Source organism: Manis pentadactyla, chromosome 1 (assembly GCF_030020395.1).
Source record: "Manis pentadactyla isolate mManPen7 chromosome 1, mManPen7.hap1, whole genome shotgun sequence".
Classification (NCBI taxonomy): domain Eukaryota; kingdom Metazoa; phylum Chordata; class Mammalia; order Pholidota; family Manidae; genus Manis; species Manis pentadactyla.
Window position 1 is genome coordinate 1,962,396 of NC_080019.1, and position 26,116 is coordinate 1,988,511.

The 26,116-nt window shown below is 50.9% G+C and overlaps 1 protein-coding gene and 1 long non-coding RNA gene across 3 annotated transcripts in view; one reads left to right on the top strand and one right to left on the bottom strand.

Annotated features, from left to right (window-relative positions):
• The window catches only part of LOC130683784 (uncharacterized), an 89,468-nt gene extending 71,364 nt beyond the window's left edge, over positions 1-18,104 (top strand). The window contains exon 3 of the long non-coding RNA XR_008997744.1: positions 18,008-18,104. This is a non-coding gene — a long non-coding RNA (uncharacterized LOC130683784). The remainder of the gene's footprint in view (positions 1-18,007) is intronic.
• The window catches only part of MFAP3L (microfibril associated protein 3 like), a 29,739-nt gene continuing 4,954 nt past the window's right edge, over positions 1,332-26,116 (bottom strand). Inside the window, exons 1-3 of one of the 2 annotated variants that reach the window (XM_036890944.2) lie at positions 23,892-24,123; positions 18,121-18,543; positions 1,332-6,883 (exon numbers count right to left, since the gene is read on the bottom strand). In XM_036890944.2, the coding sequence (XP_036746839.1) occupies positions 5,955-6,883; positions 18,121-18,415 (1,224 nt within the window). In that variant the 5' untranslated portion in view covers positions 18,416-18,543; positions 23,892-24,123 and the 3' untranslated portion in view covers positions 1,332-5,954. Of the gene's footprint in view, positions 6,884-18,120; positions 18,544-23,891; positions 24,124-26,116 lie in introns of those variants that run through there. The other variant, XM_036890943.2, reaches the window with a different exon arrangement.

Here is a 26,116-nt window from a genome sequence, read left to right on the forward strand (position 1 = left end):
CTGGCATTTCGTTTTGTTTCTTCGGAGGCAAAGGAACCCCAGAAATCCAGGCCATCCTGGACAGCGGTCATTGGCCGCTGGCGGCCCCCCCACCCCCCCGGTGTCTGCTCTGCGGAAAGGGGATGCGTGTCCCGACTGTGCAGTGCTTGCGGGAAGCACCGGCCGCCAGGACACCCACGGGCTCTCAAGGGCGCAACTGCTCTTGAATTCACTGCGGATTTCTAATTGTAGGAGAGTGTCTCACCAGGACAGCGCTGAAGTGGACACGAGACTTTTAAGCAGTCCTTTAAAATATTAAAGTGTGAAAGAGGAGACAGTGGGAAGAAATGTAAAGCTCTATTTGATTTGGGAAAAAAGAAATCTATGCAGAAACACAGTCCTGAGAATAGGGGAGTCTGGGCATGTAGTGTTAGGTCCAAAGAGATTCTTTCAAATGTACTTGTCGCCCCTCACTGGGCCTATGAATGAAGACATTTCATCCAATTCCAAGAAATCCTAATCAGCTAGAAGACGTAATTGTTTTCATTTAATTAACATTTCCTAAAACCAGTAATCCCTGTTTCCGGAGGAATCACAGTTGGTGACATGGGTGTGACCCCTGCCACACTGAGCTCACAGTCCAGTGGCTGAAGAGCCTGCTTTGGGTTTGGGGAAAGTGTTTTGTGTTCTCTGGGTCATCTATCAGCACTGCTGGTGCAACAGGGAGGAAGACGGTGTCGTTGTTACAGACAGGAGACGTAAGGCCTTACCCGGCTTTATCCAAATACTCTTGATACAAAAAAATGACAGGAAATGTTACATCCCACTGTTGGTAAATGACTATAAATGATTTTGTGTGATTGAAATACAGTATGTCAGAGAGAATAGAGCAAAACTTAGGTAGTTCAGAGTAAAAGTGAACATTGTAGACTACGGTGTGTAGATTTTGTGCATAATCCTGAGTTTTGAGTGGAAAATACAAAACAGTGATGTGTGGGCGAACCACTACCAGGCTTTCTCTCCTGGAATGTTCTGGGTATGCATTTCCTGGTCTTTTGGATTCTTTACAGTAGGCTTGATGTTACAAATTAAAAATTATTTTTTGATATAGATAAACATAAATTGCTATAAAGTTTGTCAGGGTGGAGTTAAGGTGTCTGAATTTGGAAAAGCTTGTGGTAGTTTCACATAAAACGTATCTCATTTTTTCCTTTTTCCCTAAGATAAGCCACAGATGCAAAAGGTAGGAATAAGAACTGACTACAGATTTCAAACCAGTGGAAAGAATAAATCAGGTCGCAACGACATGCCCTCCAGGAGGGACACAGTATACATTCCGCACACCTGCGCGAACACCTGCGCAAACCCTTTATTAAAGCATCAAAATACAAGATGGACAACAATTATTCTTTTGCTACAGTAACATCAACTTAAATATTAGTGATTTGTTTATATCTTTAAATCATTTTTAAAAAGTGAACGTTTTATAGTTCACAAAATCACCAGCTTGACATTTCCATCCAGATAAATTTTTTCATCTTATTTTCTGATTTTAACAAAGGAACACCCAGAACGAGAAATACATACAGCAAACCGAGCCTAAGAGCAAGCATCTTTCTTGGTCCTTTCTCACCGTAAGCAGCTCTATGGTATCTGAGAGACAGATTTAAAGGCTTTTAATCCTGGGTCAATAAAAATAATCTATGCCAGAATATTCTTAGAACTATCTGCTTTCTATTTTTACAGTCTCTAAGAGCTTCAATTTTGATTGTGGTATTCTATGTATTAGCCCCCTTAAAAATGACGTCTCTGAAAAATCTCAAAGGTCATTATCACCCCTGCAGGGTATTTTCCTAACACACAGTTTGTCCTTTGGAAAACATAATAAGCAAGAGCAAGTCTGTTTAAAATTTTTCCCCCACCACTCATTTGCTTAATTCAAACTTGTTAAGTCACTGTAGAAATCCTAAAAATGTCATTAGGAAATTGAACTTTGTTTTCTACTGAAGGATTTTTGCATGAGTGGGTGAATGCAAAAGTGATGAATGGCTTGAAGACACCAGGTGCTCTAAACATGTACGTGAATATGCAGTGAGGTTTGGTAGGCATTTAAAGAGTACCAATAACTTAGTTTAAAAGGCAAGAATAGAACAAGGATTATAATCTTACAGGACTGCCAAAACGGCATGTGAGGATGGGTACAGGAGAGGAGTTGAACTGTGCTGAGCATAAAATAAATTATCCGAAAGATCATGAAACACCGAGGGGAAATCCTATGGAACCACAGGGGCCACCGTTAAGCATTCAAACATGGATACATTACTTCAATCTGTGGATAAAAGGTGTCTGACTGCCTTCCTACCACGGCCCCTCAGTGGCCAGGATGGGTGGTTTCTAAGATAAAGCTGGTTGGTGTTGGCCGCTACATTTGGAGGGTTTTTGCTCAAGACATGCAAATATTCTTTGTGCCTTCCAGCTTCCTGGTGCATAGAGAGCTAGGCAGATCCTACATCACCAATAAATAACAATCCAAGCATTAGATTTAAAACATGTTATCAGTCCACTGACTAATTTACACAGCCATAGTTCAGTTTGGTCTTGTGTCCAGCTGCTTTCTTATCTGATGGTTGTCCTTCCAAGGGACGTTTAAACAACACAGACTTCTACCATCAAGAATGAAACAAACAATGATAAAGACAAGGGAAGGGGATCCTGGAATCCCTTGTGTGGGATGTCAGGCCTTTTCTCAGCCTCAGCTCTGAGCAAAGGGATGCCCGTGAGCACGTGGGACGGATCACTCTGGATGTGGTGACTTGGCAAGTAGCACCTGGGCGGGTGAGCACGTTCCGGTCATTTCAGAGCCATTTCTATACCTTATGAGCACATTTTGTTCCTAGAGATGTTAGTCAAGTATCAGTGCTTCTTTTCGCCAAGTATGATATACAAAAAGATGAGAATAGATGTGCCCTAAAGATATGAAAATATAATATATAAAACAAAACCATTATAAATTACATAGATTTTTCAGTATAAAATTTTTTTTCCATTTAGAATAAATACCATCCAAGTTTACAGATCTAAGTGAATTAAATATGCACACATATCTGAATCACTTTCAGAATTTCAAGAAAAAAAATTACTAGAGCTATGACCAGATGACTCTGAAACCAGAAAGTGATTTTGAGAATGACTACACAGAAGACATGGCTTGGGATTTAGTGGGAAGCTTCTAAAACTACGCAGATGAGTCGGACGTGTGTGTGTACGCGTGCACGCACACATCCAGCCACACTCCTATGAATTCCTATGACTCTGAACAGTTATCTGAAAAATTAGCTGAAAGTCACGAGGTCTTCTGCAGTTCACAGTCTAGCAGGAGAGCCTTTTTCATTTCATAAAGAAGCTGTAGGACAGACAGGAAGTGTGTAGAATGTCTGGAAGGGAAGTCTCCATTGTAAGCCAGCCTCCTTTTAGGCCAGTTATTATTCAATCAAGAGCTTTTGGATGCCTTCAAGAGGGGAAAAAGTTTTGAAACTTTATATAATCTCCCCAGTCTAAAGAGGCTAAACCAATCTGGAAACATTCTTCATTGTGTATTTCTTGCTTCTTAAAAAAATCTGCCCATTTACACTTTTTATCCCTATTCAATGCCTGAACAGAATGGATGCCTCTCCTGTAATTTCCATGTGGAAATCTGCACACAGGTCTGGGTAGAACGAGAACTGCATGCAGCGGGGAAACGTTTACACAGTATCATTACGTGAGCTAAAGCCTCTGCTGCTGCTGCTTTGAGGTTTGATGCGTGGTAAGAATCTGTTCACCTCTATGACAAGGGGACAGATTTATATTCTGAGAGCTGCAGACAAGAGTGTTCAGCACCTGCAACATAAAACCCTAGTCCAGAGACCCAGACGGGAGTCGTGGCTTCTCTTGATTGTTCTCTATTAAAAGTTTCTTTATACAGCCACCCAAGACACATCCAACTAGATGCTGGTAATTCACTCAGGGCCAGGGGGGTCTTGTCAGATTGCCATCCACATAGTCACCTGCGAGGGAGGAAACCCGTCAGGGCCACCCAGACCCGCTGCCCCGGCCACGGGCTCGGGTCCACCTGCCGTGAGCCCGAACAGCCAAAGCACCCAGACTCACATTCCCGTTTCGCTCCCAGTGTTGCTTGGCTCTCACAATGGGGCGTACAGACTTCCCATAAAACCATGTCTGAGCTAGAAGGGACTAGCGACCAGGCAAGACCAGCTCCCGGGGGAGGGGGAAGGAGCTGCCAAGGTCACTTGCCCAGATAGTGACAGAGCGAGGTCCGGGTGGCTGCCACCCTGAGGACGCAGTCCCCCTGCTGTGGCCGTGACCCTTGTATGTCGTCAAGGTCAACGTCTCCCCTGCTCCTGAGTGACGGTGAGATGGCACCACTCACTCTCACCACAATTAAAGCTCAGCTGTAAGTGGTCCTAGTGATGCTATGATTATTCAAACTGATCCTCTTTATGTGCAGAGGTAAAGCAGCATAAGAAATATTAGGCAAACACAGAGATGCAAGTGGAGACCTTTAAAGTAATTGTGAGAAAGTGCAAGGATGGCAATATTGGTTTGGTTCTGTGTGAGAGTGCGACCTTCTGAATGGCGCTCAGGCTTCCCTGGCCTGCTGAGCGGGTGGAGGAGGCAGACCGAGACCTGCCCAACACTGAACAGCTGGTCACTGGCGCAGTCAGGGAAGGGGTGCGCCTTGGATGGCAAGTTTGTCCTCTTCCTCTGAAGTCATTCTGCCTCACACGTAACTGCTCTCTTGTGAGACTAAGAGATAAGCCAGCAACACAGCGTGGAATTTGACGGCGCAGCTGCCTATGCCGTGACTCTCGCCTCTCACTCTCCCTGCAGGGACAAGGCAGCTGTGCCTTTACAGGCAGACTAGTGACACAACTTCACACATCTATTTGCTGCTCCAAATCAAGTGGCTGATCTACCCAATGGCACATGGTCCATGCAAGCCCTTCGGGGAAGCCAGTATCCTAACCCTACAGTGATTCATCGAATGCCTGACTTTGGAAGCAATACATTTCCTAGGTAAAGAACCAGTCTTTACAGGACAATGCTACTCCAATGTAGAAAGTTTTCATGGATAGTAAGGGAACATCCACCCTTTCCAACTTCCCTCCACACCTCAGCTAAGCTCACCAGAAGCTTTCAGAATCAGATGGGTAAACATATTTCATTGGGCTATTAAAGTGCTATTCCTGGGCAAAGCTGTTCTCAGTTTCATGACAGCAGCTTCATTGGAAACAAAAAAGGCAATGTATGAAAATAAGCCTGGAAAATGACAAAAAACAAACACCACACACACACAAAAAGCCTAATGACTGCTTTGGACATAACAAGTGACTTGGAGGTCTCAGCCCTGTGCTGGTGACTGACACCAAAAAGCCTGTGAGGTACATGTTCTTGGGGAAAATACGGACAAAGTGGCAAAGGGGCCTCAACCGAGATGAGCGCTTAGTACTAATTTAACAACTACTCCATTAGAGAGGGGCAGCGGAAGAATAAAACTGAGAAAGTGCAACACACCCATGTACGCGCATTTGCTGTTAGCAGACCTGTACTTGTTAAAGGAAAGCAGTGCCGTGTGCACCGGACGGGGCCCGTGGCGCAGAGCAGCTCAGCTGGTGCTCTGCCTGAAGGGCGTCCCCCACCAAGGGTGTGGCAGAGAACGGCCTCTGCAGCTCACGGCACACGGACAGACACTCCGTGCCTTATCATCGGCCCTGCGGCTGGTGTTGCTTGCAATCTTTTCTACAGGGAAATTGAGTCCCATAAAGTGCAGGCAGGTGTGTCCCCTTCCAGATGGCATCGCTCCTGCCCGAGGGATGAGTCCCCTGGTAAGGCGTTAGTGGCGAGTGCGCACTCCATCCGCACTACAAGCGGCAGCCCCTGATTTTCTCGATATGCATAGCTTTTTGGAGTTGGCATTAGACATGGCTCTCATAGATGATGCAGGGGTTTCTGTCGGGCACCACGGCCGGCTCGGGAGCTTCCAGCTGAGTGGGCGGCATGACTCTGTCTAAAGCCCCAACCGGCGTGGGCTCTTCGGGGGTCAGCTCTGTGGATGTGACCTCTGTGGAAGGCTCTGCAGTTTCTGGGGAGCCAGCTGAGGGCTCCGTCTCCTCTCCGTCTCTGACCTCAAACCGCACGCCCTCCAGCTCGGCCCCGGGGCCTCGGGGGGCCTGTGGGTGCACAGACACCTTGATGGCGATCTGCTGGGGCTGCTCGTGCAGCGACGAGGTGTCCGAGCCGGCGGCGGGTGAGTCGCTCCTCTGCAGGGAGCTGGGGATGGTGTACACCTCGTCCCCGCCCGCAGCCTCCTGGCCCTCGGGGGTGTGCCGCACGAAGTTCTGGCCCTGCTCCTCCAGCCCCACCGCCTCCATGATCTCCTCCATGATGGTCCTGCAGTTCATGATGAGCGGGGGCAGCGGCACGCTGCGGGCCAGCTCCTCGATGTAGCGGGCGAACTCCATGGTCTTGAACTGGGTGACCTTGGCCAGCTCGAGGGTCTTGGCGGAGGTGATGATGGGGATCCGCTTGGCGATCTCGAACGCCTTTTGCAGCTTCTCAGCGCCCTCGGTCCGGAAGAACTCGTTGATGGCCTTCTCGGTCTTCTTCAGGTGGCTGCTCATCATGCACAGGCGGGTGATATTGAGCGCCATGACGATGGCGAAGGCCGCCAGGCAGATAACCATGTAGTAGACGCCCATGTCCCCGGAGGTGAAGACCACCCTCAGGGTCACCGAGTTGTTCACGGCGCCGTAGGCGTTCCACGCCACACATGTGTATTTGCCTCGGTCCGAGAAAGACACCGTGGTGATGTTCAGGAGGCCGCTGTCGTGCATCTGCCACTTTCCTGTCAGGGGGGAAGAGGAGAGAGTTCAGCTAGGGCTGCAGTGCCCCCGAGGAGACCCCCCAGCTCACCCACTACTGAGGCCGCCCACTGCTGCGACTGCCCCGCCGCGGCCGAGCCCCGTCCGAACCGGGCGGCATGTGCCGCCTCGCCCACTCCATGGCCCCGACACCAGTCCCGCATTATAGGAAACAGAGGCACCATCTCAAGGCCACCGGTGTGGAGACAGAGCCAGAAGATGAGCTCGAACTGGAGAGGCTGTGCTCCTGATGGCCAGGCCACACAGCACGAGTCCACACCCCAGTGGAGACGCGGGAACGAGCCTCCTGTGGCCATGGTGCTCTCACCAGGGCAGCCCTCATGGCGGCGTCCGGTAGACCTGCCTGTGGACCTGAAGACAGGCTCTCTGGGGAGTCTAACGCTCCTCAGAACCTAAGTATTTTAGGATCAACGTAAAACCTTGAGTAAATCAATTGCATTAGAATTGTTTACCCAGGTTTCTTATATTTCAGGTTGAAGTTATCCTTGTGTGACCTGTTAATTAAAACATAACTATGCCATTGTTCTTGAGAATCCACAATGAACTGTCCGTACGATTTCATGTTACATGCAAACAATGTGAAGATTCAGGGCCAGGTGTGAGTTAGTGTCGGTCTGGTTAGGCTTGCAAATGAGTCCCAGACCCACCAAAATGCGCCTCCCACGTGGAGAACGCGCATTGGCAAATGCAGTGCTTTCTCTGGTGTGGAAAGGATGTAGCAGTGTCCCCGGAGTGAGGTTCTGAACCGGGTGAGAGTCCTTAGCTGGGGTCGATCCTAAGTGTGCCTGTGTACCTGTAGGTCACAGGCCCCGGGAAACACAATAGGTTTGCTTCTGGGTCTTGGGGCAGAGCCTTTCTGAGACCCTCCCTTCCCTACAGCGTCCTGCGGAGGAAGAAGGGCCCACGTCCAGCCCCTCGGAGCTGTAGGGAGCAGAGTAGGCGCGCTTGTGCCTGGAGCTCTGAGGAGCCTGTCCAGGAGATGGGCGACCTTAACAGGCAGCTTTCTTTGCGTGCCCGTCACTGTGCCGATCCTGCCCCTCTGGCAGTGAGCTCTAATTAAGCAACAGTGGCATGTTTTGTCTGTCTTGAGCTTGTGAGCACATCGTGACCAGGGTCTGGGGCGGTGGGGTGAGCCGCGGAGGGCCTTCACTCCTGCGTGCCCGGGGTGTCTGGCAGGGCGCCTCTCTGGATGCTGCCACATCACTCGCTTTCTGAAAGAACATCTGTGAAGAGTGGTTCCTGCTGTCCCTGCGTAACCCTTTCTAACAATCCAGCCAGTGTATTTCCCCAAGAGCAGGACACTGGTTGGAAGATCTGGTGCCTGCTCGGCCTCTTGTGAATGTGTACATTTGAAATGGACAAACCCAGCTCCCAGTCTGTGAGATTTTCTCCCATTTAGGGGAGCCTTCCTCTCCTTCCATTCCCTGAGTGTGAGTTTTGATACCTCAGCTGCAGATTTAATCAGATATACAATAATAGGAGGCAAGGGAAGTTACCAATTCATTTTCCTAAAAGCTGCCTGTGTCATACAAGTGCAGCAGCCACAGGGAAAAAGCCTCAAGTTAATGGAAAGCTTGTCGCACATGTGGAAGGGCTGGATTCCAGAGACTCCAGACTGTACTTACAGTAGTGGCTCATATTTACCTTCCTTTGTTGGGGAATGTAAGACAGTAAGGTAGAAGAGGGTGAGAGGATGGGGTTCTTTGTGGGCGGAGGGTTAGGATCGCTTTGCTTGCCTCCTGCCCCCCACTCCCACTCCTCCCGTGGAGGAATCGCCCTTAAATACGGGGCAGGCAGGCAGAGCCAGGGTGCCGGAGAGCAGCGAACACTAAACCAAGGCGGGCGGGCATCTGACGGCAATGAAAGCAACTTCTCACTACTCAGTGATTTTACTGCTGCTGTCCTCAAAAGTTACAGAAAAATGAAAAGCAAAAATATGTATTAGTTACAACATACCAATGCTTTCCTCTATGGACTATTGGAAAATGTTTTTGAACTTGAATTTTATAGTTATTTTCAGGCATATTTTTAATCCTCCGTTGCATATATTTATCCTGGACGCAAGGGATTCAATTCAGATACCAACTCAGACACTCCAGAAGTTTCTTGTTACACTGTCAAAAGGGGCATAGTGTGGAATCAAAGACAACCTAATTAGGTGACATCTGTGGTTCATTTTGGAGGAAGCCTGTGAGATGTTCAGCAGATATGTAACTTAGAAGCATAGGAGCATATTCGGCTTCTCAGCCCAGGACAGCGGGTTCTTAGACTAACATCTTTCATGTCCTCTGCTCAGTAATTTATGTTGTTCTTGAAGTCTGAAGCCCAGCCATGTTTCTGTTAAGTGACTGTATATGCTTCGCTAAAAACCACGACAGACATGAATCTCTGTGTTGGATCCTAAAACAGCTGGGCCGGTGACCGTAATCTGAGCCGTCGCTCCCTGGTTATACGACTGAGATCACCTCTCTGCAAGTCACCTCGTTTCCAATCTGGATGGGTACCAGGACATGGCTTGAGTTTTCAGTCCTTTACTAGATTCCTCTTGAAACAAACATATTTATTTATGGATTATGGTAATTGATGCCAACTGAGGCTTCCTCTCAGGACGTGGTAAAATGAAAATGTGAAACATTCTGTTATCAGATCACAGAGAGAGTCCTTATAAGATAAACACACACACACATGCACACACGCACACACACACACACACACACACACACACAGCCTATAATGTCAGAAAAGCTAAGATTCTGGCCTTAGGAGTGATGAACATGGTATCACTTAAGTGTAATTAAGGCTGATGCATTCATTCCTTCCCAGGAACTAAGACTCTTTCCTCTCAGCCTCAGCTTGACCTTTGATGAATGAAAAGCATTGTGCATGGTCGCTGCCCTGGGGACTCCGAGGCCAGTACCAATCCCACGGTGGGGCCTTCCCCCCAGCGGCTCTGGGCCCAGGCCAGGAAGGCTCTCCGAATGGGGCCCACCCGGCCAGGATCCCCTGAGAACAACTCCATGTCACTCATCACCATTTGCCTTGGTCTGTAGAAGCCTGGCCCTGAGACTCATTCTGGAAGGGTCCCAACTTGAGCCCCCCAGGGTGCACACACACGAGGTGGGCCTGCAGGGCCGCTCCCGTGCATGAGCTGCAGCCAAGCGGGAATGTTACATGTTTGATCTTCATTAACCTGAGTCACTTCAGCACAAATTAAAACCTCAGACGGCAGCTGCTGATGCTCAGTCCGTCCTACAGGCAATGGCTTGGAGGAACTAAGAGGCAGGTGTCCAACCATCACTTTTTGAACAAAACGTGAAGGAGCCTAAGTATTTCCTCCGGGTCCTGCGCCTGCTCGGACGGGCACGCCCCTGCTCCCCGCCGGCCTCAGGGCCACAGGGAGCAGGCTGGCCCGCGTGCCCACACCAGGGCCTGGCTGCCACCTCTCTACTGGAGACCTGCGCTGCCCGGGATCTCGCCGCCTCCTCGGGAAACCCCAGATGGCAGAGCCACCCTTGGGATCCCACGTGACTGGAAGGGGCGTGGCGACACTCCCTCCTCTGCAAAGAGACAGCCTAGCACGTGCTTCTTCCAGCTGTGCCGCACGACACAGCCGCACGGCCGGCAGGGCAGAGGCCTCCCTGTATGTCGTTCACACAGCCAGCCAGTACTACCGAGTAGGCCCAGGGGCAGGTAGGTGTGGCAGCAGGGGCATCGGTGAAGAAGGGCTTTTAAGGCCAGGGGGTGTGGCGTCGGGGGGTGGGGCAGATGGGCGAAAGGGGGACGCGTGTGCCGCTGCAGCCAGCCCATGAGAGAAGCTGAGAGGGGCAGGTGGCGACAGGGCGGGAGGGATGCAGGCCAGAGGTCAGGTTCCTGCTGTGGGAGGGCGGGAGCCCCTCTCCGACAGGACTTGCCCCGCTGCTGAGAGGCGCCGCGGGCCCTCGGATTCCTCCGCCTGGGAAGCCCCCAGACCGCCCCTCCCACACTCTCAGCGCAGTGAGGACGCTGCCCCCCCTCCCTGAGCAAGCGCCCTCCCATTACACCGGCGGAGAACCCGGGCGGCCCAGACAGAGGCCAGCAGGCATGGGATTTTAGAAATAAGGAAGATGTCATCTCAAGTCAGTGGGAGAGAGTATTGTGCAATGGACTATTCACTGGAAAGAAAATAAAGTGAAATTCCTACTTTTTATGTGAGCCATAAAAATACATTCTAAGTACTCTGAAGATCCGCAAAGCAAATTCAAAGTATCAGATTAATAGGATATGAAAACAGTTTTGTAAACTTGGGATATGAAGACCTTTTTTAGGCATCTCAAGAATCCCAGAAACTGTAAAGGAAAACACTGATGGACCAAATTTTTACACTGTAATAAATGCCCCACTAAAGTTAAAAGCAAATGACAGAATGGGAGAAAATCCTAGAATATCTGATAAATGCTTAATAACTATAAAACAAAAAGAAGTCCTATCAATAAAGATGACCCAATAGAAAAAAATGGGAAAAGGATATGGGCAGAGGAGTCAGAGGAAAGAATGCAAATAGTGTGCGTGTACAGACCAGAGAACATCACATCATAGTCACGCTTAAGTAGATTGGTTTTTGAAAACTGGAAACTATTTTACCTTTCAGAGGACCAGAAAACGGGGGAAGCACCGGCTGCACGCTGTGTGGCTGAAAGAATCAGGGAGAGCGGCTGCCAGGTGCTGCGCCGGGGGAGGGGGGCCCGGGGTCCGCGCTCTGCAAGGCCAGTGTGAGCATCTGCCCAAGGCAAAGCGAATGTAACCACTGGCCTACGCTGGGACCTGCTAAGCTCTTCAAATAGGGCAAGCCTGAATTGGCTGGGAAAATATTAATGAATGTGAGAAAATCAAGGTAATGAGAAAGGTATTTCCTTTTCAGGAAGTGTTTCTCCCTGGGGACACAGTTCTGGAACTCCCCCTGTCTGGCCAACGTCCTCTGGGAGAAGGTAACCTGGGTCCCTGGCCCGGAGGGGGCTGACGGGGGGTGCTGCGTGCCTCGTGGGGCCACACGCACGGGGGCGGGAAGTCGCCTAGATGGCACAATGCCATGTCAGCGGATCAGGGTCGAGTATCCCGGCTGGGAGCCAGGCAGGGCCGGCGCGTCGGACGGCTTCCTTGAACCTGTATGCATCAGGGAGGCTACAGCCTAGTGGGCACCGCGACCTAAGGTGAAGCCCACACACGGCACCAGAGCAGAACCGCACATGCGCGACCACCTTCTGCCCAGGATCGCTGCGTGGACGTGAGCTGCGTGAGTGCCCACTGGAACCGCGGGCAAGGGAGGGCGTGACCTGCCCAGACACTGTGATTGCAGCTTTCTCCCAGCACCATGTCTGCAGAAATCCTCAATCTGTCCAGCTGTGCCTGTGGCTCACTGAGCATTAAAAATTAACATTATACCAAATACTAATCTCTCAGAATTTCCCTCAAATTACTTATTAGAAGACAAGGATGTTTTCCTTGGAGGTATCTTTCCATGTACGTGTAACTGATGGCATGGTTTTGCTGGTACCCCAACAAGTGGCATGTAAAGGTTAAAACTCGGTTCACAATCCCATTTACACATTTAAGTTTATTTAGGTTTACATATGAGCTTCATACCCCCTGGCTTTTCAAGGAGGTGAGTTCAATTGGCCAAAACGAGTAGCTTATTTTTACTTAAACCAATGTAAGTAAAAATGTGCATGTAGTGAGAATTCCAGTAAATATTTATGCAAAAGTAAATGAAGCACAACACTCACGAGTATCACACTGAATTGACACTTTGAATGAGAGCGAAATGAATGCACACTTTTATAAATGTAGCATGTTTATATGTAGTATTCCAGGATGTGAAATCTAGGCCCTCAGAGAGAGGATTCCTGCCTTCTTACAAACTGTAACTGAAAACAGATTCAGTACTGCATGGCTGCACCCGTTCAGGGTGTCTGCAGCGGACGTCAGCTCCTGCGCTGCGGCAAAGACTGGGTGGTAGCAGGCATGTGCTGCAAACACCAGTCCTCCCGGGAGCCTCTTCAGAGAGTGCGAGGGGGGCCCTAACAAGCTGTTTCCCCACCATGTGAGCCGAGGCGGCCTGGGGAAACTGGGTTTAGCTTTCAGCTCAGGAAGGCGGGGCTGGAAGGACTGTGCTCTTCAGAGCCTGCAGCTGCTCTACCTAAAGGTATAAATAATACTGTCTTTCTCTTCTTGGCAAAGGAAGCATGTGACCTTCCAGCTAATTTGATCTGGTAATCCTAATGTTTCGAAGTGCCGAGTGTGTGTCAGTCCACGAGGGTCGGCTGCAGGCAGTCCCTGGGCAAGAGCGGCTGGCACGGAGCACGTGTGACTGACTCCCGGGCTCTGGGCTCATGGCCGTATCTGAGACCCATCTGGAAGCGTCTCGCTACGGTTACAACAAATGCATTCTGAGCTCACGTCCCAAATGGAGCACAGCTCATTAAAGAAACACTACAAATGATCGTCAGTTACCAGGCTGGCTCTTAATTGGCCTCAATTTGGAAAATGAACCAAAGCAACATAAATTAAACCACTTTTATGGGAGAATACATTATGGGCTCACCAACCGGCCTGCAGATCAAGTCTGGAGTGAGTCTTAGTGGCTGAGGGGTGGTTCTGCGGCTTAGACCACTGTCCCTGTAGGGTCACCCCATGCACTGTAGGGTTTCACAGCATCCCTGGAGTCCCCCCGACTAGATGCGAGTGGCATAATCGCCCTTTCTTCCTCCCCTTGTTGTGACCAATTGTCTCCAGACTCGGCCAAATGTCCTCTCTGGGGGCTGGGCCCCGCCGAGCACCCCTGGGCCTGGCACATGTGATGCTCCTCCTGTGCATGATCTGCTTTGTCACAGGCACGTATGTGGTCAGATCAGAGAGAAGCACTCTGGACACCAGTGGCCCTCTGTGCGTAGGAGGAGGTGCTGGCAGAGGGGGTGGGGGGTGCTCTGACCGAGGAAAGGACCCCAAACAAGCTGTCATGCAGTCACACCACTCTGAAATTCCAAATAACATATCTTCTTTGGGTATTGAATGCTTTTTGAAGGGTGGGAAATTAAGATAGAGAATAAGAAGAATTACCTAGAAAATTATTTCCTTTCTTTTCAAAACACCCTGTATCATGAAGCGGGGATTTAAGCATGTGTAAACCACGACTGGGATGGCAGAGGGCAGTGAGTGACCAGCAACTAACAGTGGCTGCCATTTGCTGCCAGCCTGGAATGTGCCAGGTCCTACACTCTGCGTTTATACACGACTCACAACCCCCTCTGGGAGTAAAAAAGGATTATCTCTGCTTTACAGATAGGAAAACTGTGGTTCAGAAAAGTTAAGAAACTTAAACAGTATCATGCAATTCTCCTGAATTTCCAGTACTATATTCATAATTACAAAACTTTGTTTAATGCCTTTGAATACCTTATGTTTATCTCAGATATTTAATGTAAGGGAGGAATTCAGTGTAATGTTTTCATAAGTGAACGCATTGCTTCCCTCCGATCACCAGGCAAAGGATCATTCACAATGAATGTGGGAACTGGCCCCTCACATGCACACGAGGAGCAGGGAGGTGGCGCGCTGTGGCCTCAATACTTGGCTGGCACAAGTCCCTTGCAGTAGTTAAAAGGCATTTCTCAGTCTACTCAGAATACTTGAAAGGTGGAGAGATCAAACAACAGTGTTGTAAATTAAATGCAACATTTGTTATAACGAAGTCCACGAAGTTGGGGTAGCAGTTTGACAATTGTGAACTTTGTGCATTTCAGCTCAGTTCACTCTATGCAGGTTTATTTTCAAAGATGATTCTTAATAATTTTGGGTGACAGAATGCTGCAAGAGTATGGAAAACACACCCACGGAAAAGTCTAAAACCTAACCTTAAGGAAGAATCTCAAACTTTAAATAGCTGGGAAGCCAGACGTGTTTCCAGAGGCCTGTACCAGCTGACTTTCTTGAAAGGCTTATTTATGACCCGACAAAGGTGCTAACATGCATTGACATGGTTTGAAGTCAGAGTGCAAAGCCACAGTGAAATGACACTGGATAATTAGTACCTGAACTAACTGGGACTTCATAATACTTTTACTGAGGTACGTATTTCTGCTCACCTCTAGCAAAGGGAAAACTGTAAACTACATTCACGGCCATTCAAGGTTATTCCTGTTACTGAGTTCTGAGCTATTTCTGTAACATGGTTAGTGGGCCACCCCAAATATGTCCTTTGGTGAACCACCAAAAAAAAAAAGCCTTCCTCCAGAAACAGATGCCGCGCGAGCCTGTCCTGATCCTGTGGCGGGACCAGCAGCCACCCCCCCCACGGCAGCAGACAGCCCCGTTCTTTCCAGGGCCGTGCAGCCTGCAGAGTCACAGCTGCTCCGGCTTTGCAGCGCCAACAAGCAGCGAGACCGCTCCTCTCCAGGCTCTCCGCCGCAAAGCGAATGGCAGTGTGCTCCCAGGATGACCCGGCCGCCGGCACATTCGTGTGTGCAGCCACACGTGTCACAGCCCACAGCCCATGCTGCCTGCCCTGCAGGCGGCTACGGTGCCTCCTCCCCCAGGAAGGCCGCCTCATGCGCCCACTCTGGCTAGAGGCTCTCCGTCACTGTTTGGTGTCCGAGCCCTGAGGGCTGAGCAGATGCAGGTCAGGTTCAGAGGGAGACCAGATATCAGTGTGGCCACACCCCAGCTCCATCATACCCTTCCCAGCCACCCGTACACCTGAGGGCCAGCAATACCCAACCGGCATGCTCACTGTAGATTAGAAATCATCTGCTTAACTTGGTACAGGCACTGAATCAGTGGTAGTCGAAGTATCTATGTAACGCTCCAGTGTATCAGCACCATTTTTACAGTATATAATTACCTCTGCTGGGTTAGGAATGAAACACTGCCCTGTTCATGTCTGGCCTGTCGGTCTAAAAACTGCCATCTCCGTCTGCGGCTGTGATACGGGCGTGTCCCGGTCAGACCCACAGAGTTCGGGCTGCTCCGCGGGCCCCCAGCGGCCTCTCCGGCGCACAAGGGGCTCTTCCATGGCGGGGGCCCCCTCCGCGGCTGCCCGTGTCTGGCTCGGCCTTCAGCACAGTGTGTGTGTACCGCCCTGTGCTACTGAGGTTCTGAAATCACCGTTACGAGGCATTCTAGATGCAGAAGCTCAGCTGGGACGTCCAGTACTCATGCCTATTGTAAGGCCTTTTAAAGAGTCTGCAGCGCATTTTCCTTATGAGATTTAGAAACAGCTGATTTACCGGAGGGGCTGCTGGTCACAAGCACGATGAGAGCAGAGTTCTGGTGTGGCAGCTGCCAGAGCTGGAGGCTCTCCACCAGCCGCGGGCTTGGGGCTCCAACAGAGCCCAGCACCCACCAAACGGGGCCAACAGCAAATGCGACCACCCAGTCCAGCCTCCCAAGCACCCAGGTACAGAGGCAAGGCAGGGGTCCTTCTGCCCTGAGCAAGCCGCTAACGAGACCTTCCAGCGAGGTCGGCACAAGGCCTCTGAGCCGAAGTGCCACCTTGGAGCTCCCCTTGTGCACGCCCTCTGCGTGTGCGGTGTCTCCGCCCGGGACCTGGGCTTCAGCGCCGTGCCCCACCCCATGTGTCGGGCACACCTTTGCTGCAGGGCCTCTGTGGCCCTGAGTCTTGTGCCCTGGCACTGCCTCCCTGGCACCCCCGTGGCCTGGCCCTGCAGAAGGACCTGAGGAGGCACAGGGACCCTGTGCGTTTCCATGGTGACTGCCCCTCACAGTTGTGATGTCACTGCCTTCTGACCTGCAGCCTGGGAGGAAGGTGGTGCAGGAATGGAGATGGGCCGGGGGTAGGGCTGGTACTGCCCCCCTTGCACTGTCGGGAGTGAAGGGCCTAGTCACAGCCACTGAAGACAGCAGGGCCTTGAGACTGAGCCGAAGAGGCATCTGGACTGCACTGTTCCTCAGGTCCCTTCTCACTGGAAAGTTCTGTGGTCCCACAATTTTACTTGGTAGGGAGAGTTCCTCTCTACAGGGGTAAACAGACACACACGTGCCACAAACATTATCTGAATGTGCCCCCTTCACAGAAAGGACAAGCTTTATCATGCTGCGCGTCCTGGAGGGGCTGGCCTGCACCCCAGGTGGCTGGACGCCTGGCAGCCTGAACCCAGCGACGCCACTATTAGGGAACACCACTCACTAGCTCCGAAGGAGGCACCAGGCCCTCATCTCTATTCTGTTTAAGAGTGACCAAGATAAAAGGAGGGAAAGAGATGCTAAATGGAGAATTTCCTGGAGCAGAAGCTCTTCTGAGGACTGTTCGGGGTTGAAGGGCTGCAGCGTGGGGCGGGCACAGCAGTGAGAGGAGCTGCTCTTCAGAATGACAGCCCTTCTCTCTGGGCCCCACGGTACGTGCTTAGGGCACAACGAGGGTCCTTCTCTCCGGCCCCGCTTCATCCCACAGTAAGTGCTCAGGGTGAACAGCAATGCCTTCAGGGCAGCTTGTCAGGCCTGGGTTTTCAGAGGACTCGTTCTCACATCTAAAACGAAATGCACTAACCTCACACCCTGGTCAGTCCTCTCTGGCTGGGCCCCCTCCTGAAGCACCCTCCGTGCTTAGGGAGGTGAGGCACACTTTTGGCCAGAAACTTGTTGGTTAAACATGAAGCATTCCCCCGCTGCCCCATGTGATCCTCGCGTCCTCCCTCCCTCTCGGCCTCGGCTGCAGGAGTCTAGAAACACAGGCGGGGTCTCCAAGCCCAAAGAATGACCACAAGCCGGTGGCTGAGGATGTGCACAGAGTTCTGTTAACAAGTGTGGGCTTTCAATCCAGTCCCTGACACTTAACGACAAACAACCGCTATATAGTTAATCCGAGACAGTCCCATGAAACAGAACAAAACCCCATTATGAATGGAACACAGACTGAGGGGAAAATCCATTTTCCTTTTGCCCCTATAACATTTTGTATGCATTATATCACACAATTCCAGGAGGCCTTTTAAAAGACGTTAATGTCTGCCATTAGTCTTCTGAGTCAGAGAGTGAATAAAGTGAATTAATTACTGCTTTGAATCCTTAAGGATGTATATTTCTCTCTCTCGCCTTAGAAAAAGAAGACAGCATGAGATCTGATCTGTAAGTGACCTAAGAGCAACCAGCGTCAGAGCGCTGGCGCCCAGGTCCCTCTGAGCCACGGCCCTCGATAAACCGTAAAGCCTACCTCCTTTCTCCTTCTCGTCCGCCTCTTCCTTCAGCAGCTTGCCGACGGAATTATACCACTTGAACCGGGGATCAGGGACGCCGTGAACACTGCAATTGATCAGGGCACTGTTCCCTTCCTTGACTATGATGTGGTCGGTTCTGGCGACGATTACAGGCACAGAGCCCAAGGCCACGTCAGGGCCATTTAAAGTGCTGTTGGCCACGCTCTTGGCAGTGGCTAGAGTGGACACTAGGAGTACAAAGGGCACAGACGGCAGAAAGCACACGGGCAGACAGCTCTTCCATCCTTCCATCTTCTTGGCTTGCTCTGGAAGGCAACAGAGGCGGCTGGCCAACGGAATCTTCTGTCGGACTCGCCGATCAGGACAGGAGGTGGGACAGAGCTGTCCTGGATCCACAGGACTGATTCCTGATGAAGAACCTGTGGAAAGAAAACCCATACACACAAAAATGACTTTTAAAATGATATTTATAAAATGTTAAAAACCCGGCTAAAATGCAAACCTATGGGATTCTCAAGCACACAAATTCAGGGAGATGTTCAAGTGTTGTTGACAACCAGAGACAAGACAAAGTGGGAGACAGGGACTAATATTATGTGTGGTCAATACACCATGACTTCCTCACAGTCGGGGAGAGCGCGGCAAGTGGCAGGTCAGCCTGCGTCTGAAAACACGTAACTCGAGAGCAGCTCCCAAAGGCGAGCCACGGTGGGTGCCCACTTTGAACACGTGGCCCTGGACAGAAAAAAGAGCAGGAGACGCCGCTGCTCCGCCAGGTCTAATGTGAGGAGGCGCTCTGGGCTCGAGACAGCGCGTCCTGAACCCGCACCCAGTCCCCTCCCATCCTGGAGGTCACTAAGGCACAGAAAACAACGCGTGATTTACAGGTGGTGTGCGCCAAAGCATTTTCACTCTACAACTCTCTGTGAACATCTGTTTTTGAAAAGAAAGCATTTAATTGATTAATACTAATGAATTAATAGTTTTTAGTGGGAACGCACCTTATCTCATATCGCGCCCTTTCAGGTCGGATTTGTGTAAGTACTTGGTACGTACGGGGCACCTGCAGGGCCCGGGGGAGGGGTGGGAGCTCAGTGACGTCTGTAAACTCTGTAAGCCCACTCGGTCTGGTGGGGAGGAGGCCTAGGCACCTTCTGCAGCTCCCCAGGAGCCGCGCTCAGGGCGCACGGGTGGAAGGAGCACGGCCTCTGTGACACCTGCTGTGGACCTTTGTCGACTGCCCCCCTCTCGGTTCCACCTTCCCCGGCCGTGAGTCCCACAGCCCGCAGACCCAGGCCTTCATCCCTCCAGGGCCCTGCATCCTGTAACTCCCTGGCTGTGATCCTGTGCTTCTCTCAGGTTTGTATTGAGGAAATGTCTCAATTACAAAAAGAGCTCCTCGATGGCAGGGACCCTGGCACGGTTCTGCAGTATTTCCTCCACCCTGGACCCCACGGCAACGCTCACACACGTGCCACACGCAGCCACACTCATGTGGGATCCTGTGGCAGTTGTTCAAGGGTGAATGCACGGTGGGTCGCCAGAAGAACACAAAGACCTCATGTCCCTTTGGACACCGGGGAAATATTCCACAAATGCACTTAGTTCAGCTTCTCAGATTTTATAGACAGCATGGTGAAAAGTTCAGTCACTACAACTGAAACGTGGGAGAGCATCTGGCCATTAAGGAGTAAACCACAAGTCCCATAAAACGCAGTCCTTCAAAATACAAGAGCAAAGGCATGGACTCCAAAACCAGAGCTTAACGAAAGCTACAATGGACAAATTGTTAAGCATCACGTGTTTGCTCAGGGCCTTTGAGAAGGCTTTCCTAGGATACTTTATTTCCTATAAATGAAACAAAAGAGAAAGTGTTTAAGTAAACACTAAATGTCCTTTAACTCAACCCCTTCCCTACCTCCAGCAACTGTATCTAGAAACGTTTTGTAAATTGCTTTGTTGAGTCTTTATTTTTGTTTCTCCACCTATAATAGAACTTGACTATTGACCATGTATTTCTGGAGTTGGGAGGAAAAGAGAGTCTTGTTTAAGGATGTTTTGGACTAAATGAATGTACATTATTGTTTCTTCTTGGCAGGGTTCATACTGGCATATTCCCATCAACTGTGATGAGTAATTTTAGTTACACAACTGGATTTTGTCACAACAAAGTGAGGGTCCCCACTATCTTCATTTGTGCATAAACGATGCCACAGGCCCGAAGGCTACCTTCTAGTTTAAAACACGTTCTTGGTAGGTCTCCACCCCTGCAGCACAAAGTGGAAATCCCAACTGCATGTGCAATGGGGGCCCTAAAATGCCCTCGGCATCACAGATGCTCACTTCTCAAAACTGGGAGCAAATGGAGACCATTTCAGTTACGAATATATTTCTGCAACTTCTTGCTCACATATTATCATTCATGAAAATTATCCAGTCTTTTTTTTAAGCAGCAAGCATTTTTTATTTTTTTGCATTTGAGATTCAGCACTTTAAAAATAGTCTTTGTGTTAGATGATATTTCCCAATTGTGAGCTAATGTACATGTTCTCAGAACCCAAGTTCTGAGCATGTTTGAGGTAAGCTAGGCTAAGCAATGGTGTTTGGGAAGTTAGGTATATTAAACATATTTTGACGCATGATATTTTCAACTTACACAGGACCTGACTCCACTGTAAGTCAAGGAAGAGCTGTATATAAAGTAAGGACTGAAATAGAACTGAAAGTCATACTCAGTCCTGTGCTCGTCCCAGGCCTTCAGGCCTCCCTCCAAAGGCAACCACTGTTGACAGTTTTAAACTTTTTATACACATACAAACACACAACTCCAAAACTGAAAAATACCCATTTCTGTCCCTTAAATTATATTTGCATACAACTGAGAACAGTTGGGTCAAAGTGGTGAGCTGTACGCTCCTGTCTGCATCTGTCCCCAAATTTCTGCCACTTGTCCCCACTTGTCCTGCAGAACCAACCATCTTGGTGCAGCAAGGCTGTCTCCTCCTGGGATGATTGCAGGTCCTTGTCACTGACCTCCAAGCAGCAAGCATTTTTAAAGGATTTTCTTTCACAATTTTCAGGAAAAATCGTAACACAAAATTCTCACCAGCCCATTTTCTCCTCTAACTTCATTCGAGATAAACACGTACTAAGTTTTCAGGCAGTTAAAATCATGTCTGAATGTGGATTATGGGGACCCAGACTCAGAGGTCAGGAAACCTGCGGAAGGCCGTTCCCGTAGTGACCACTGCGGTCCAGGACGGAACCACGGAAGAGCCAGTCGGCTCGGTTTCATCTGAGTCCACCCACTCACAGGAGGAGGCTCCTACTGTCCTCCTTTCTTCTGTCACGTTCTCAAGTCGCTGCAGGAATTCTCGATGCCCTCATCACGCAAAGGCGCGTCTGGACTTGGACGGCAAGTGGGACGGCTACAGGAGAGTCACACAAGAGCACCGTTTGCAGGCTACTTTCAGAAACACCCAGGCAGGTCATTTCATTCCCAATCGGTGCACTTAGCTGGGAAAGTTCCCTGCACTAGGCCCACTGCTGGGGATGGGGAGTGTGGAGGTGGGACGCAGTCCCTCCCCATCACCCGAGAACCTAACCGGGAGGGAGAAGAGTTAACACAAGACACTGTGGTAGCTGCCCCATCAGAGAGGTGTCAGGGACCCACTGGGGGACAGGAGCGGAGGCTCAGGTGGTCTGGAAGGGCCTGGAAGAACCTCCCAGGGAAAGTGACGCTTGGCACCAGGGACAGGAAGCCGGCCCGAGGAGGAGGAACACATCCAAAGAATGGTGACCGGGGAGGGCCTGGCCCAAAAGGGGACATGTATGTGAACAGGCACCCAGATGGCGTGTAGAGAGAAGGGGGATGCAGCTGGTCCAGATGATGAGAATGCGCCGTAACCAGGGACGGGGGCGCCCCACGGTTTTCAAGGCGGGAAGCGGCACGGCCAGGGCTGTGTTTAGAAAGATAGTTCTGCTCAGAGCATGGCTGATGGTGTAGATGCCAGCAGGGAAGGAGGCACCGGCGCCATGAACGGCTCTGGGAAGGAGGGGGGTGGGCAGACCCGAAAGAGGCGCGGGAAGCAGGACATATGGGAGGCCTGGCCGCCCGCTTCCAGGTGAGTCGCAGCAGGCTTCCCGGCGGCCCTCGGTGAGGGGCGCCCACACGCCCGGGGCCAGTGCCCAGCACCGTCTGCGGCATGCCTGCCACCTGGATGCCCCCCGACGTGGTCTCTCAGGGAACTGCCCCAAGGGCCGCAGCCACCCCACGTTGCTCAGCGGGACCAGCAGAGCATACCTGGCCCGCGGGTCTAGGCCCATCCTCCACTGCAGCCCCAAGTCCTGGCTGGGGACGGTCCCCGGGACAGGCCTCAGGGCCCTTCCCTTCAGGAGCAGCCACCTGCTGAGAGTGACAGGGCAGCACTGCTGGGGGGGGCACTCGGGTTGGCGGGGATGAGGACAGGCGGACAGGAGGCTTCTGGTGTTCCTGGAACGCCTTTGTTTGCGGACTGTGTGGTGTCAGGACAGTTTCCAACTACTGAAAGCGGAGAACAAAATACCTGCCCTGCCATGTGGGGCTGCTGGGAATGCCCGGCCGGCGGGCTCCGACTCATGTGCTCTGGGAGGAGCTGCGGCCATTCCTGCCCCGTCAACACATGAGGGTTACGGCCTCTACACGACTCTGCGCTGTTACTTTTTGATACACCAAAGGCACATACTTTGTAAAAATGGATGTTTTTGATCACTGTTTCTCAAGCCTAAAAAGGTGTCTCAAGACACCGTCTTTGCAGTCTGTGTTTTTGATGGCGCGTGATCATAAGAGGCCGTTCTTGGCTCTTCAGCACGTTTTTTTCTACGTGCTATGTTTTCCTGATTAAAAGTAGGAATGATATAAAATAAAGCTCTCAGCAATATGTTTAAAAAAGGACAAAAGGAATTATGTTAAAGGTTTTCCTCTACACATAAAATTATCACTAGGCAAGATAAAAACAGGTCTATATTTGTTCACATAACTAGAATATCACATCTAGAAAAACTTGGGTATCTTTTCATGAAGGGTTTTCTTTATTCAAGATGAGAAAGGGAGGCCCAGAGAAGGTAAGCAATCACCCATGGTCACACAGTAGAGCGGCTCGGAGTCAGGGTAAAAAGCTTATGCCCTCAATGGGCCTGGATTACCTTAAAATCTCCTGGCTTCCTAAAGGCTATTTTTAAAGTGTTCCAGCAGTAAGAAATGCAGTGAGGGCTCTTCCAGTCATAAGTTTGTCTTCTAGAAGAGTCTGTTGATGTGTGAGTGTGTATTTAACTTCTTCGAATTCTCATTCTAAATGAACAGGCTAAAATAGTTTGGGGCCCAATTAATGCAAATCCTCAACTGATCAGAGAGAGATTTCCTCAGAAATCTGATGGTCCAGGGAATAAACTAAACCCAGAAACTGAGCACAAATGGGGGGGATGTGTCCACGCTGCCCAGTCCATCCCCAGAACACATCACGGTGCAGGTGAAAGGGCTGGGGTGCTGTCTCAGCATTGCCTTTAATCTCTGACACTGTCATTATCAGGTTCCATATTCAGCCTGAAGCTGGTTCAGAAGCTCCACTTGCTGCTCTTCCTCTACTTGTCTCTACCACCATTTTTTTTTGCATTTCCTCCCCTTAAAAAAAAATCCTGATTCTGCAAACATATTCCCCACTTATCTGGACTGTGCACATAGGGAGATTCAGGTTTTCATTCTAGCCCCATAGTTATGTCACCAGCTCACCTATAGCACTTCTGCCAACTGTCAATCTTGTTTTAATTTCATCTCAAGTCCATTTCCTGAGATGGTCTTGACGCCTTTAATACATCCACAGTGAAGCCAGGCAGGCGCTGATGGATATCTGGAAGCCTGGACACACTAGGGAGTCAGAACTCTCCTCTGGTCTGGCAGAGTGGCCAGGGGTGTCCGTGGAAACATTGGGGAGATGCTTCACTGAGGTGCTGACCCCTGGCTGTCTGCCTGCACATCCCGGGGGGAGCCAGCCCTCTGCTTTCTGCTGCTGCTGCCTGCCTTCTCGTGGCACGGAGACCCTGTGTGCACTCCTGCGGGGCTCGGCTGTGGGCATCGCCCGCCGTCATGCCCCCCAGTGTCTAGAAATGTGCTTTGCTCACAGCCAGTGTCCCACCTGAGTGTCTGCTGCGTGAGCTGCTATCATGTATGCCCTTTCATTCGGACGCACCACTAACTTCCTGGGCTTTGACATTTGCCCTGCATTTCCTACAAATCCCACTTTGAAATTCTAGGTAACTTTGTCTACTTGTTACCACAAAGCTGCCTTTGAGATAAGCCAAGGCTTCTTCAAGCAGCGGTCTCCTTGGCGGGCGGGAGGGGGGCGCGGGGCTGCGGCCCGGCCCACCCGCTGGCTGGGCTGAGTGAACCTCAGAGGACTACCCCCTGCGCACGGCACACACGTGCTTATCACTGTTGGGATAACGCGGTGGCCTGTTTAATTCACGCTTCAAAATGTCAAACGCCCCTGCTCCCCGCCTCTCTGCTCAGACCACGGCGTCCAGCCTGGCTCGCCTGGAGTTTCTTCTTTCATCAGAATAAAATCTCATCTAGTTGGAAACATACACTCAATAACTGGAGAGCTTAGTTAAAAAAGCTCTTCCTTCTTCCTCCTTTGGCAGCCCATTATCGCAAAGTGGAATTGCATAATGAGCATTTCTCTGATCACACATGCCAAGTATCTTTAATAGACTCTCAACTAAGAACTGGATCTTAGGGAAAAACGGATCAGAAGAGCTACCATGATTCAAACTCCAGCTGACGTCTCACTGAGAGCCCGGCGTCGTCCCTACACTCCACAAGCAATTACAGCTCACAAAACCCTCCCACAGACACGCCGCCGTCCGAGCCTTGCACGACCCTATGACACGGGCAGGCTGTGGGTTCTGTTTACATGGACAGTGACAGAGGCAGAGGCCACGCTGCCGACAAGTGACCCGAGCCCTTGCAGAACCGGGTCCGCTGGCCCTCTCCAGGGCTCCTGTGACCTGCCACAGTTATCCGTGGGCAAGAGGCCAGCCTGGGCACAGCGGTTAACGCTGGCAACAGCAAACGATTATTTAATATTTGTAATATTACTGTTATTTTTATTTTGTACGTCAGAGCAATACTTTTCAAAATTTGGGTGGATCCAGCAACCGTGCCCAGCTCGAATCCTTGACGAAGGAGAGGGTGGGGAGTGTGTTTGGTGCCTGCCCGGCAAGCTGCTGCGATTCTGCTGATTGCCAAGAGCCAGCTGCAGCCCAGCCTCTACGCGCTTCCATCTAAGCGGGGATCAGGGAAGTCTGCCCCACACGGATGCACCTCCAGGCTCACGGGTAAGCCCCAAACCCTTCTGTGCAGGAGCTGGGGGACCACGGGACTGAGACCTCCTTTCTTCCCTGCGTCCCTTACAAAGGGTGAGCGCCGTGACGAGACACTGACCCCGTCCCTCGCTCAGTCTGCTGCGGGCTCCCCACTTGGAGGCTCGGGGGCCTCCGGCTGAGCACTTGCAGGGACAGCCAGTCCTGGCAGGAGGGGCACTGAGAACTGCTCTAGGGCCACAGTCCCCTGGGGCTGTGCCCTCTGCACTTCCGTGGCAGGGACACAGACAATCCCAGGACAGGCAACTAGGACCCTCCTAGCTGTCCCTGCCCAGAGTTACTGCCTCCTTGGTGTGTCCCTGTGCCCCTCTAACAGACTCGCCTCTCATTGGCCTGACCCCGGTCCATGCACCATGGTGTTGCTGAAGTCAGCTGACTCTGCAAGATCAGGTCGGAAACAGGAACTACAGCCCTTGGCAGGACGTACATGACCCTCCGGATCCGACTCCTGTCCACCTCTCCAACCCCATGTCGGGAGCCTCCCCTGCGCAGGCCCCCGTCATCACCCTTTCTGAACCCCAGTCCCGTAGTCCCGCAGCCCCTCTGTATCTCCAGCCGGCCTGCTGCCCTTCATAA